Genomic DNA, 12836 nt, shown 5'->3' on the forward strand with positions numbered 1-12836 from the left:
ATTCTGATGAAACATCTTTCTGACCTTTTCCTGGCTCATTCAGGGAAAGGGAAGACAACTGAGAGAGGATACGTGGCCCCCAAAATGCTGGCGAGTATCTCCCACACAGGGGAAGGCTCTCTTCCCTGCGGCCAGCTGTTTTCATGCTGCCTCAGAGCTGGGGCACTTTTCTCAAGCTCCGGGGACTCTTGTACCTCTTATCCCTCCTACTTCTTTATCTGAGAGCACTTCCTGACCCCAAGAAGGCATGTGGATGGGAGAGGGGTGTCCTCAAGTCAATGTCCAGAAAAGAGAAGCAGGGATAGAAGACGGCAGACCTCTCACCTGGCAGAAATGTTGCTGTAGTGCATATACGCCGCGATGACAACCCCAATCCTGCCTCGGTTTCCCTGAAAGAGGCAAAAGGTCATCGTTTCCAAACAGTCTCTCTTGTCCAAAGCCTAGGGGCCAGGGGTGGGAGAGAGGAGGGATGTTCCGGAGAAAGAGGAGCAATGGCGAGGGAGGCAGGAGAGGAGAAGCCAGAAAAGCTAGCCCACCCTCACTGCCAGAAATATAAACTGCTGCCCCATTTGTTGGAGGTCTACTCTTGGGCAGAATCTATAATGTTCTAGAATGGAAAACGCAAGCAGGTAGGTGAGCACACTCACACAATCACCCAGGCAGGTGTGCACACGGGCACACGCACTCACGCACCCAGCCCACACGCTGACCTTGTTGTGGAGAACAACAACATTGTGGGGGTCTGCATTGAGCCAGGTGTCCATGGCCTTGCAGACACTGCATATCTTCTCCAGGGCCGGAGTGTGCAGATCAGGCCAGCCAAATTCCAGGACCTGGGGGTGAACCGAAAGTAAATAAGGGAAGCCTGGAGACTCCATCAACCAGCCAACACAGCATGGGTGCAGACACCACACTCGTCCTGCTCGCCAGACCTGCTGAGGGGCAAGGCTCGAAGACCAAAGGTCACAACCTGGGACCCAGGCTCACAGTAGGGTCTTAGGCAAAGCCATGTCCCTCAACCAGAGCTATTGTCCTTGTGGATGTGTGCCAAGGTGTGCAATGAGAAACTGTGATCTCAAAGCTTCCAGAGAGGCCTGAGCCCAGCCCTCCAGCTCCCCTCAAAGGCCAGCTCAAGGCTGATTTAGACAGAGGCAAGGAAAGGGTCTCCTGGTGCTCACACCACCCTGAATATACAGACTGTCTATTTCCAGGCCTCCGAGAGAAGTCTGAAGTGTGCAGAAGCAGGACATCCCAGTGGCCACAAGCCCTCAAGCCCTCACAGCCCCCTCAGGCCATCTCTAACTTCACGAAACACTAAATAAAAACAGCCGCTCTTTGGTAGGATCCACAGAACATGCCTAAGCTAGCTGCCCACTCTCAGAGACACGGTCTGAGGCCCAGAGAAATCTATCACTCGCCTGAGGTCCCTCACTGACAGGCGCCAGAATTCAGATAGAAGCCAAGGTCCCCAACCACATCTCTAACAACTCACTTAGCATGAAGAGTAAACCCTGGGACAGCAGCCTACGTGGAAAAGACACAGCCGCAGCCCTACTCCCAGAGGCCCTGTATATTTCCTCCCTGGGGACAGATGAGGCCAGAAACCACTGTTTGAAATTTCAGTAGTTGGTATTATCATACATTTTCCAGATCTGAGATGCCCTTGAGCTTGGAACTGTCAGGGAACTACACAAGAGGGGGCATATTCTCTCGCCCGCTACCCCAGGTTAGGCCAGGCCAAGGCATCCTAAAACAGCCACATACTCACCTTAGCGTGGAGCTTCGTGATGTCAGGCCTCTGCTCAGAGAGGTTGAAGAGCTAGAAAGAGACAAAGGAGGAGTGAGGCTGAGAAAGGAGCGGGGAGTCTGTCCCTGCTTGTCAGAACCCGGCCAACAGCAAGCCATGAGCTCCCAGACTTCGGCACCTGCTGCCACTCTCTCGCCTATCGGAAATGTTCCCACCGTGAACACATGCTGGCCAACGGGACCAGCAATGATTTCTTGGGAAGGTGGAGACTACTATGCTCAGCCAGGCCCCTCGCAAGGGAATATTCTGAACTGGGAATGAGAAGGGATGGAGCCCAGCCCACGGGTGCTGAGTGACAGACGGAGACCGCCTCTGGCTTTAGGACCAAATCCCACAGAAATACTACCTCTCTATCCTGTGACCTCCTTCCATGGTAAGGTATGAGACATCCTGGTGGGCCCCCTCAAACACAGGGAGCCTACTCACATCCAACAGCCTACCCTGTCTCCTGTGAAGGACTGTGAAAAACTGTCTACCTCTATCTAAGTCATCACAAGCTTGACAGTAGCTTTGTCAGCTCCCAGGAGGAAAGGGGCAGACCCTAAAGTGGGCAGGAAGGACAGGGCTACAGCAGAGCACAGGCATCTAGAACTCTGTATCCCTGGAGCCAGAGATGGCCAGACACTCCCGGTCCCATTAAGGAGCACACTTAATGACATTAGCAATGTCACAGAGCTGGCTTCATAACTAATAGCCATCTATTCAGCTAACACAGAGCCAGGATGAGAAGCCAGGACTCTCTGTTATTGGAAGCCAGGCACTTCACACTGCTCAGCACGGATGATAGATGGGTTGATACAGAAGCCTTTCAAAATGCATGGCCACTAAGAACTTCAGAACCTGGGACCTTCGGACACAGTTAAAGATCTTGCCAGGAGATATTCTTGGATTCAGGGTGATCCTAAGACCAACAACCAATATCCTTATAACTAGAGGAGAGACAGATGGGGAAGGCCATGTGAAGGTGAAGGCAGAGAATGGAGCAATGTGGCCCCAAGCCAGGGAATGCCTGGGAGTGCTGGGAGCGGCCAGGAGTGGGGTAGAGGCGAGGAAGGCGGTTGCCTCCAGGATTCAAGGGAGCATGGCCTCACCGTCAACCAGATGCTGGCCCTCCAGAACACATTCCTGTCATTTTAAGTCAAATAGTGTGTGGCCATTTGTCCCAGAAACCTCAGAACCCTTGTGCAACCACCTTAACCCAGCTCTGCTAAACACGGCACCCAGTGGCCGAGGGCCAGCAGTCCAGGCCCCTGAGCAGGGATCTGAGCCTCCCCTCAGGAACGGTCAGTCTCCTGCTGTAGAGGATGTCTCTGCCACCCACCTCTCTGATATCTGGTGACGCTAGCCAGTCACAGGGCATTCCAAAACTGCACATGGCCAAGTCTACTCCAGGGTTTCCACCCGAAGCAGCTCTACAGACCTCAGCTCTCTCTAGGGCCTGTTCTGAAGGTGAAGCGGTTATCGGAAGGCCCGGCTCGCAGTGCAGGCTCAGCAACATAAAACTGTGTCTTTATTCTCTTCCCCTAGTCTGCACACCCACACGTCCACACGTTCTCACACTCAGATAGCCCACACTTGGTTCCAGATGCTACACACAACTGCACATGGTCCACTGAGAATCAACTCTCTCTGAGGTAACAGTGAAGACCTGGGCCTTGCAAGATGCATGGGAACTGAGGGAAGGCGTGCTGGCATGGGCTGTAGGCAGAGACTCTCTGTGTAAACAGGGTGAGCAAGAAGAGTGAGGTCCACCCACCAGGTAGTTGCCCCCATGTTTGGACTTCAGCATCTGGGCCACTTCACGGAGGTTGCTGCGGAAGTTCTCCTCATTGGCCGCACTGGGGAAGGACACGGCGATGATGCGCTCGGTGACATACACCAGGTCCAGCTCACAGCTGTCCTCCATGGCCCGGCTCACACTCATGTTTCTAGAGAGACTGAGTAAAATACAAGCCCAGGTCAGAACCCAGGAATCCAATGCAGCCTCTAACACATTGTGAAGTTTGAAGGAAGGAGGGAAGGAAGGAAGGAAGGAAGGAAGGAAGGAAGGAAGGAAGGAAGGAAGTTTATTTATTTATTAAGTATATAGTGTCCTGCTTGCATGTATGCCTAGGTGCCAGAAGAGGGCACAGAAGCACATTATAGATGGTCTGAGCTACCACATGGTTGCTGGAAATTGAACTCAGGACTTCTGGAAGAGCAGGCAGTGCTCTTAACTGCTGAGCCATCTCTCCAGCCCTACAGAAGTCTCTAGAAGGATCCAGAAGGGAAAGAGTGACTGGGAACAGTGCTCCCCAGAATCCTGGAGTACAGCCCTGGCCACCTCCATGCACTCAAACTGAGAAGACCTCCCTGGGGAAGGAGGCAGCTCAGGTGATAGGCTCACATGGGTGCAAGCTGAGCCAGAGACCAGGCACATTCCAGCCTCCCTACGGCAGGCTGACCCCTGCACTCTGTCCCCAGCTCTCCCTGCAAAGATCATTCTTGGCCCAAGGCCCCCTCATTCCTAAAGGCCAGAAGTGAGAGGGGGCTGGGTGTTTGCTACAGCAGTTTTAGGGGTCCTACAAGCAATGGGGAGCCCCTGGGCCAGCAACTCTGTCTCTCCCCAGGTCAAAAGATGAAGCATGGAACTCACAGCTTACGCATCCACTTTTCCACCAGAGGAGGGGTCCATGTTGCCCACTGGGGAACCTCCTCCTCCTCGTTCTCCTTCCCGCATTACCTATTACCACATCCTCCCTCTCCACCCAAGGTGGGCAACACTCTTTATTTCGCAAGCCTTCACTGTACTATAGCAGTATGGGGTTGCGGTGGGAGGGGGTTAAAAGCAGCAGATCCTCTGGCCTTGGTGACAAAAAGTCCCAGGACATCAAGGAGCCTAGGTGTTGACATGGGCCCAGATGTCTGGATGTGTGTAGACAGAGGGTAGCCAAGGGTAGCTCTCTCTGATGAAATGACAGGGGTAAACGCCAGTTAGAACTGGACCTGAATCCTCGTCACTCCTTGTCCCTATCGTATCTCAGCAATTGCTGGCCAGAGCTCTGACTTCTACCCAGGGGCCAGATGCCACCTGCACACTTACCCCAAATGTTGACACAGAGTAACCTGAGGACCCTCCAGTCCTTTGGTCCTGGCTCTATAGAAGGGACTGCATCCTCCTCAGAAAAACTCATAAACCCAGCCCGTTTCTTTCTAGCTTTTCCCTCTGAGAGGCAGAGGAAGAAGAGGAGCCGAGAGCAACAGGAATGAGTCAGAGGTGGCCATCCTGGGGTACTAGTGGACAGGACTGATTTACTGGCCCCTCTATCAGGCTGGGTCCCAGGAAGGACACAAAAGCAGAATAGCACCACCAGCTGGACAAAATTGGTATCACAGCTCTGTACAAAATTGGTATGACAGCTCTAAGTGTACCAAGCAGAGGAAGAGACAGGGAGGGTGGAAGGGGTCCTCAAAGGGCTCTAGGCAGGAACCAGGGAGCCTCAGGATGGAGGTGAAGTAGAGAGATGTGGGGGTGTGGGCAAAGCTTAGAGTCTCCCTGCGTGTTCTCTTCCCTGGGCGGAGGATGATCACTCTACAAAGTCCTCCCCACAATCAAAGACCTCATCCAGAGTCAGAACCAGCATGGGGCTTGATGGGAGTCGCCCCAGTGCTGCTTCTGGCCAGTGGGTGCCTTGAACAAGTCACTTCAGACACTCAGCAACTAACTGAGTTGCCAGTACACAAACCTTCAGCGCCATTACAAGGACGGATGAGCTTATATGGGGAAGTATAGGGTCCACCTCGAGGTCTGTGTTGACAGCCAAGGGCTACCAACTCCAGGCCTCTCGCTAGGGCTGTACAGCATCAGTCTTAGGACTCAGGGTGGGACGTGAGAATACGCATAACCCATATCCTCCCACTGTGCCAAGTGTACCTGACAGGCTGTGGCTGCGGGTGGATGCTTGGCGAAACTCTCATGGAGTCCTGGAAAAGAAGACACAGTATTACAAGAAGAGGGGAGAGCAGGAAGGGAGGAGCATAAAGGGGCTCATGGCATGGCCACACAGAGATCTTCACTCCCTCCTTGGCCAGTGCTCCATTCCCGCCACCCTAATACCCCAACACCCCAGCCATAAAAGTCCAAAGGCCAAAAGTACCTGCTGTGGGAGACCCAGTTAGGTGGAAAGAGGAAATCTCTGATATAAAGACAGAGCCATCTGGCTGGCTCCCCCACTCTGGGGACACACATACCCACAGCGGCTGAATTGGCAGAAACCCACCTTGCCCTACATCACCAGGCATCATAATAGCAACCTCAACTAGAGATCACACACAGCAACCACCGTTGCCCTGGGGAAGCGAGTGTCCACCTCAGGGCCAGCTGGCTCCGAACCCGTGTCCTCCACCACTGCTGTCCCTCACTCCCCCTCCTCCAAAGCCACAACACTGAGCCTCTGAATCTGTGCAAAGCTTAAGGCAGAGCAGCAGGTGTGTGATTTGCAACAGGCATCCAAGGCCCTTCATGTCTAAGGCTCCATATCTCTATGTTGTCCCACCCACACCAATCCAGGGTATTGATGTACAAAATTAGGCAAACAGACCCAAGTTGGTGACGCCAACTTTTCAGGGCAGCCGAGTGACATTCACGACAAGGTGTCAAGCCACACAGACTGTAGCACTAGGCTCCAGCATCCCACTGAGCAGCATGGGAGATGCTCAGCCCACTGAACCTGGGCAAATGTCATCAGGATGTCACAGGAGGACAGGCCAGCCCTCAATGGTTCATTATGGGCAAGCAAAAACCAAAAACCAAACAACAAACACACAAGAACATGCTGAAAGCCTCCTCACTGGGTGTTTGACGCTTGGTCAATGGCAGCTGTCACTTTAAATATCACTCTCTCACTAAGAAGAACTGAAAGAGAAGTTCCTGGAAGAAAAGGGACAACCGTCCATCCTCATGAAAAAAAAAAAAAACCACAAGACCTGCTTCCCTCCCCCTCAGCATCCACCATCTACTTCAACTGGAGCACCCCAGTTCTGAATTCCTGGGCTCCACCGAGCTACGTTTCCCAGCCACGAAATGGCAGCCTCCCCTTGGAGGCAGCAAGACCACCGCCTATAAAGGAAAGGGACGTAAGACACATTGTGACTTACCCCTGAATCCCTGGGAAACTGATGACGGAGCAGGATTCGAACTCTGACCCAGACGTGGCCACAGAGCCCAAGTGAAGAGTGTTGCACCCAACATACAGCTGGACTCTGAGGTCCAGCTCCCCATGGAGTACAGAGTCAGGGCCCCTGGCTGCGGGAGGGAGGGCTGGCCACCCTGTCACTGTGGGGCTCCTAAGTGTTCAGCAGAACTCAGTGTGAGGAGGAGTCAGAAGGAACGGTTCTCAGACTCTCAGCATTTCCTGCCCTAGGACTTGGGGTTGTGTGAGTCAGGCTAGGGCAGGAGAGGCGGGGACCAGGGTGTTTGGTTTTCAAACCCTAAACCAGGCTGTTCCAAAACTCCCCACCCCGAAGCATGCGAAAAGCCAACACTTCATCCATCCCATTACACTGGTCTCTGACGAGGAGGCCCTGACTCTCCTCAGACCCTGGGCCATGGGCCAGGCTCTAGGGCCACCCTGCTATAAATAGCCCCTAGGGTTTCATCTGCTACAGATCTACAGCCACTCTTTGAAGGAAGCCACCACAGCTGCTTCGAACAACTGGAAGCCACAACTTAGCCAAGGCTTATGGTGCGGCCAAGATCAGGGCCAGGCACAAGCAAGGAGCTGGAGGAAGACAATGGGCCAATAGCCAGGACTGATGAAGGAACTGGAGAGCTAAGCAGAGCTGGAAGCCTCCAAAGGCACCGTGAAGGATGCACAGGACCCAGAGACCAGGCTTCCAGTCCACTTCCCCACCACCCTCTGGCCAAGGTTATAACACTCCACATTCCTGACTCCAGCCTAGAAGATAAATACTTGGCCCAAACAGAGTCTGGCCCTGCCGCCTCCTGAGGTGATAAGAAAGGTCCCAGGCACTCTGCACAGGGAGGCTGGGGCAGGGATGCACAGGGGCTAGGGACCAACAGCTGGACTGTCACCCCTGATGAATCACAGGGCTGGGCTGCACTTGCACCAATAGGGCTTCCTGTTTTCTGCAAGGTTTGGGGACACATGACCCTTGCTGGCCGAGAGCAGGCTTGCACGGGGACTGTGAATGCATTGTGAGCACAGGAGAACAGGAAAGGGGCAACCAAGAGCAAACACGCTCCTCCCAGTGCTCCAGCCTTCCCAGGTGACCCCCTATGAAACAGCGGCCTAGAGTCAGGTCTGTATCCCCCTCAGGGCAGACATTCCCTCGCTGGTTAAATATTTCCTGGAGCTGTGTTCTAGGCACCTGGGAGAGATGTGCAGAAGTCCAAGTCTCACCCTCATTCTGAACGATAAAGATAACTGTCAATCCACCTGGTAAGAGGCATGGAGGCTTGGTCTCAGATGCTCATCAGTTAAATGGGTACAACACAGGGTTCTGCAATCTTTTACCTGCCCCACTCGGAGTCCCTGGGGAAGGTTTATTTTAAAAAGGAAAATAAATTCTCTGCCTGCCTGGAATCCCATTCTTTTCCCCTCTAGGGAATCTTGAAACTCTTAACTTTCTACTAGCTCCTCCTAAGACAGACCAATAATAGAACTTTTGATCCAGCTCCCTAAGCACCAAACAGTCTCCCTCATCCTCATCTCTCAAACATGTATCTCCTTGGCAGAAAGGCCTCATGAGAGGGGATCCCACAGCCTCCCCCAAAGAGTGTCTTTTCTCACTGGCAGGATGTTCCTCCTCATATCTAACCCTCATCCTTCCTGCTTCGGGCACCAACTCTTTTTTTCTTGGTTCTCCCTGCAGGCAGGAGCTGACCATAACTGAGGCGTTCTGGAGTAGCTTCAGGTCTGCCTCCTGGGACTGCATCCTTGCCACCACCTTCTGTTCCCCATAGCATATTCACGCAGCAAGAGCAGCATAAACCTTGCATCTCCAGTGGGGCTGGTTTGCCCCTCAAAGTTGGGAGAAGTCCTGGTTTCCCTTCAGGTCCATGAAGCAAACAAAATACCTCCCGACAGAAAAGAAAAAAAAAAAAAAAAAGAAACAACTGTTTCCTGAACCTAGGTCCCCAGGGTCCTCGGTGAGAGGAGGGTCTGCCAATGAACACCAGGGGTCGAGTGAGGCAGCCAGAGCCCAGCCCTTCATTCCTGCATCTCCTCTGGTTGAGGCCCCCCACACAGGCCCCCGCAGCCACACCCCTTCCTCCCCCCCCCTTCCTGCTCACCACTTGGATTTTTCCAAAACAAAGTGCGACACTGCACACGTCTGCAGCCTCCCTGCACACCAGCTCCATCGGAGTAAACCGCCTGGAGAGGCCAAAGCAGGAAGCGCCCCACAGACAGGCTAGTGCCCTGAGCCAGCCTCCCTTTCCCCTGCCCAGCGCACAGCGGAGCCCCTATGCAGACAGGGTACCAGCACGGCAGCCCTTGGTCACCCCACCTATGACAGATGTCCGGAAGCCTGGCGGTGGGTTTCTGCTCCTCTGCAGCAGGCAGGCCCCTCTGGAGTCTGCTCTCCTGCTTGCCCCTCTTACGCTCCTTCGGTGAGACTCATTTTCTCTGACCTCCTACCTCCCCGACAAGGCACCACCCCTGACCCACCCTGACACACAACCTCTTGCAGATTCGCTGATCCCATACCAGCAAATGTTTTCCCTGGAAACTAAAACAAGATACCCATCGACCACAACTAAGTGGCCACCTCTTTCTTCCACACAACCAAGGTCAAACACACCCTAGGGTCAACAGCTCTTCTAGATGTCTGACCTTGATTGATTCTGGTTGATGAACTCCACACGGCCCAGGCTAGGGAGGCAGAGTCAGAAGTCCTAGGACATAACTTCTAAACACTCCCAGAACATCAACTAAAAGTAATGATTCAGAGGCTACCACTTTGTCCCAAGGGCTAACAGTCTTGAATGACGTGTATCCAGAGACATTCAAGGGATACCTCCAGTCTCTGCTTCCTCATCTAAAATGTGGAGCCACAGCACCTACCACACACCTTGTCACGAAGGCATACAACCTCCCAGCCTAGTTCCTGGCTCCTAAAACAATGGCGGTAAGACTGGCTGATATTTACTGAGCACCCATCATATCTAGGAGTGCCTCAAGCTAGTTCATCCTTTGCAGTAACACACACAAAACTAAATTCTCAGAAGCATCCTTAGTACCAATGAACAGGAATCCTCACATACCTCCATGGGGTCTTCCAACCCAGGAGTCCACACAGCCCCTAGACAGCGCCACTCCTTATTACTGGGCCTATGGCAGCCCAAGATGGTGCAGCGGTGTCGGTGGGCCACCCTCGGGAGCTGCTACAGCTCAGCCCCTCCCTGCGGGGCCCTCCCTACCAGAGGCCAGGCAGCTGTCAGATGATAGGGCCTCGTGCCATCAACAGCTCCCCCTGTGCCAACCGCCAAAACCACTCCCTGTTCCTCTCCAGGCCTGCAGTGGACGGAGGGGCCAGCATCGGGCACAGGGCAGGAAAGGCCTGGGGAAGGTGAAGTGTCTTCTGTGGGGCCTGCCGGGAGGTGTAGAGACAAGCCAGCTCCAACAGAGATCAGGGGCTCCTGGAAGCTAGCCTGAGTTCCTCCTGATTAAGGAACTTGTCGCCTGACCGCCCTTGTAAAACCGAAGACAAAATGAGCCAGGACCAGAGAACCCTCTTCTGGGGTCCTAAATGAAAAGCAGGAAAGTCACACCGCTTTCACCATTTCTCAAGACTCCTGGCTCCAGGAAAGCACCCCAACAGTGTCTCCAGCATCTAGGGGAACCTTGAGAGCCCAGGGCTCCTTTACAGAGCCCTGTTTCCCTCACCCTTTCCAAGCCTAGCTCTCAGATCTATCCCTCTGTTCCTCCCCACCCAAAACTACCATGGCCATGGCGTAGTGATGAAGCCCAGGGCCACAGAGTAACTTGAACCCAGTGAGTGACTTCACAGGCCTTCTCTTTCCCCAACACAACAGCCAAGCCAGCCAGGCTCCCTTTAAGAGAGTGAAGGCCTAAGGGCACCCACACACACACACTCCTGTTCATGCCCCCTGCAAGCAGTCGACTTAGCCCCGCCCTCCTCATACTCACGCCCTCCTGGAGGCTTCTGGGAGAGCTTCCACCCTTGCAGTCTCCTTCCCCCTGTAGGCAGAGGAGAGGCTTCAGAGAGGGGGGCAAGATGAACAGTGCAAGGTTCCAGAATGCCTACCTGCTGGGGTCAGGGTGGAGGGTGAAAGGGTAGGTAGCACAAGGTCCTGGGCACGGGGAGGGGACTTGTGTTACTTGAACATTGGTTTGTACACTCAAAGGTCTGTCAGAGAAAGGCGAACCCTCTCCTATGGGCGCACCCCCGTGAGACACTGTTATTCCACTTTGAAGACGAGAAAGCTGAGGACCAGACAGGCTCTCCTTCACCTGAAGTCCTGCAGGCAGGGCCTCTGCCTCCATCCCCTTGGTTTCAAACTGGCCTTTCCCATCCAGCAACTTGTCTAGCCTCAGTTTCCCCCATTGCAGAGTCCCCCACATTCTTCTCATCCTCTTCCATACAGCCTGAAGGAAACTCTGCTCGTGTAGTCCAAAAGATTAGTGGGAAGTCTGCCCAGTTTTCTCATATTCTGTCTCTCCCATGCCCTCTTTGTGTGTCTGAGTGTGTGTGTGCCTTGTATGCACATATGTGTGTGCAAGTGTGTGAATTGTGTGTTGTGTATATGCATGTGCATGTATGTGTGAGTGTGCATGTGCATTTTTGAGTGTGTGAGTTTGCATGTGTGTGCGTGTGTGCGTGTGTATGCACATGCATGTGGATCACCTTTGCAAACCTGTATTACTAAAGCAGACAGGTTCTGCCCTCTTCCTATTCTCTCAAGAAAGTTTAGCATTTGAGACAGGGCCCCTCACTAACCTGGGACTTGTCTAGCCAGCAAGACCCAAGGGTCCCCGTCTCTACCTCCCCAGCCCTAGGGTTACAAGCACATGCCACCACCACCATGCTGGGATTTTTTTCCCAGGTTGTTTCTGGGGACGAACTTAGGTATTCATGCTTGAACAGACACTCCCCTGATTGAGGGTTACCCTGGGGCCTCGTTTGTTTGTTTGTTTGTTGTCTCATTACATAGCCCAGGCTGACCTAAAACTGAGGGGAACCCTCCTGCCTCAGCCTTCTGGATGCTGGTTTACAGGCCTGAGACATTTAGCATATTTCCTGCAGACAGCCTTTATCATTGATTTCCTCCACAGTCCCACCCTGCTCCCTCTCTGTCAACCTCGCCCATGGCTGGGCACAGCTTCCAAGATCCTCAGCACCCCTTCCTCGGGGCTCCAGCCCCTCCTGCACCCTACAGCCCACTCCCTCCCAGCACCTCCTCATTCTGCCCATTGTCACTCACCACATCCACTACATTCTTGGGTACGCTCTCCGTGGTGATGGGCTAGAGACAAAAACAAGAAATAGTGTGAGCGTCACAGAGATATTGGCACAGCTGCCTTCTAGGCTGGCAGTCAGGGTGGTAACGAGGCACGGTCCTGAGCTTCAACACATCACTGGGCTAGTCCCAAACTAGGGAAGCGGCATTTGCAAAATGACACACAATCTTCTTAGTCATAGAGCCAAGCAGGTCCACCCTCACTGGGTGACCGTGCAAACCTCACACCACTCAATAAACGAGGACAACAGGCGAAAGCAGTCTTGTTCCGGTTAGCCAGGGCTTCACCTCCACTGTTCTGTCTGGGACAAGAACCCACAGAGGCAGGGCCCACCATGGCCTGTTAGCCCCAGCAAACAGACAGAAGTTAGAGCATGAACTCCTGGGGTCAGAGCCTGCCTGCTGAATATTGCCCATGCCCCAATTCCGCAGTGACTTGCTGGCCCCACCCTAGGTTCCTACGGCACACACACACACACTGCACACTGCCTTCTCCTCTGCCTTGCTGGCCTCCCTCCTCTAGGGAGCTCCGATTATACCCCATGT

The 12836-nt window shown here is 53.6% G+C and overlaps 1 protein-coding gene across 14 annotated transcripts in view; it reads right to left on the minus strand.

Moving 5' to 3' along the window:
* Positions 1–12836, minus strand: part of Tns1 (tensin 1) — a 229143-nt gene that overhangs the window by 92923 nt on the left and 123384 nt on the right. For 13 of the 14 annotated variants that reach the window (XM_041650703.1, XM_041650702.1, XM_041650701.1 and 10 more), the window contains 7 exons: positions 12255–12296; positions 10960–11010; positions 5721–5770; positions 3564–3744; positions 1769–1819; positions 711–833; positions 325–389 (listed from right to left, as the gene is read on the minus strand). In XM_041650703.1, the coding sequence (XP_041506637.1) occupies positions 325–389; positions 711–833; positions 1769–1819; positions 3564–3744; positions 5721–5770; positions 10960–11010; positions 12255–12296 (563 nt within the window). Of the gene's footprint in view, positions 1–324; positions 390–710; positions 834–1768; positions 1820–3563; positions 3745–5720; positions 5771–10073; positions 10174–10959; positions 11011–12254; positions 12297–12836 lie in introns of those variants that run through there. The other variant, XM_041650704.1, reaches the window with a different exon arrangement.

Source organism: Microtus oregoni, unplaced genomic scaffold, assembly GCF_018167655.1.
Source record: "Microtus oregoni isolate MIOR12 unplaced genomic scaffold, Mior012 000004F_ref0000308, whole genome shotgun sequence".
Taxonomy (NCBI): Eukaryota; Metazoa; Chordata; class Mammalia; order Rodentia; family Cricetidae; genus Microtus; species Microtus oregoni.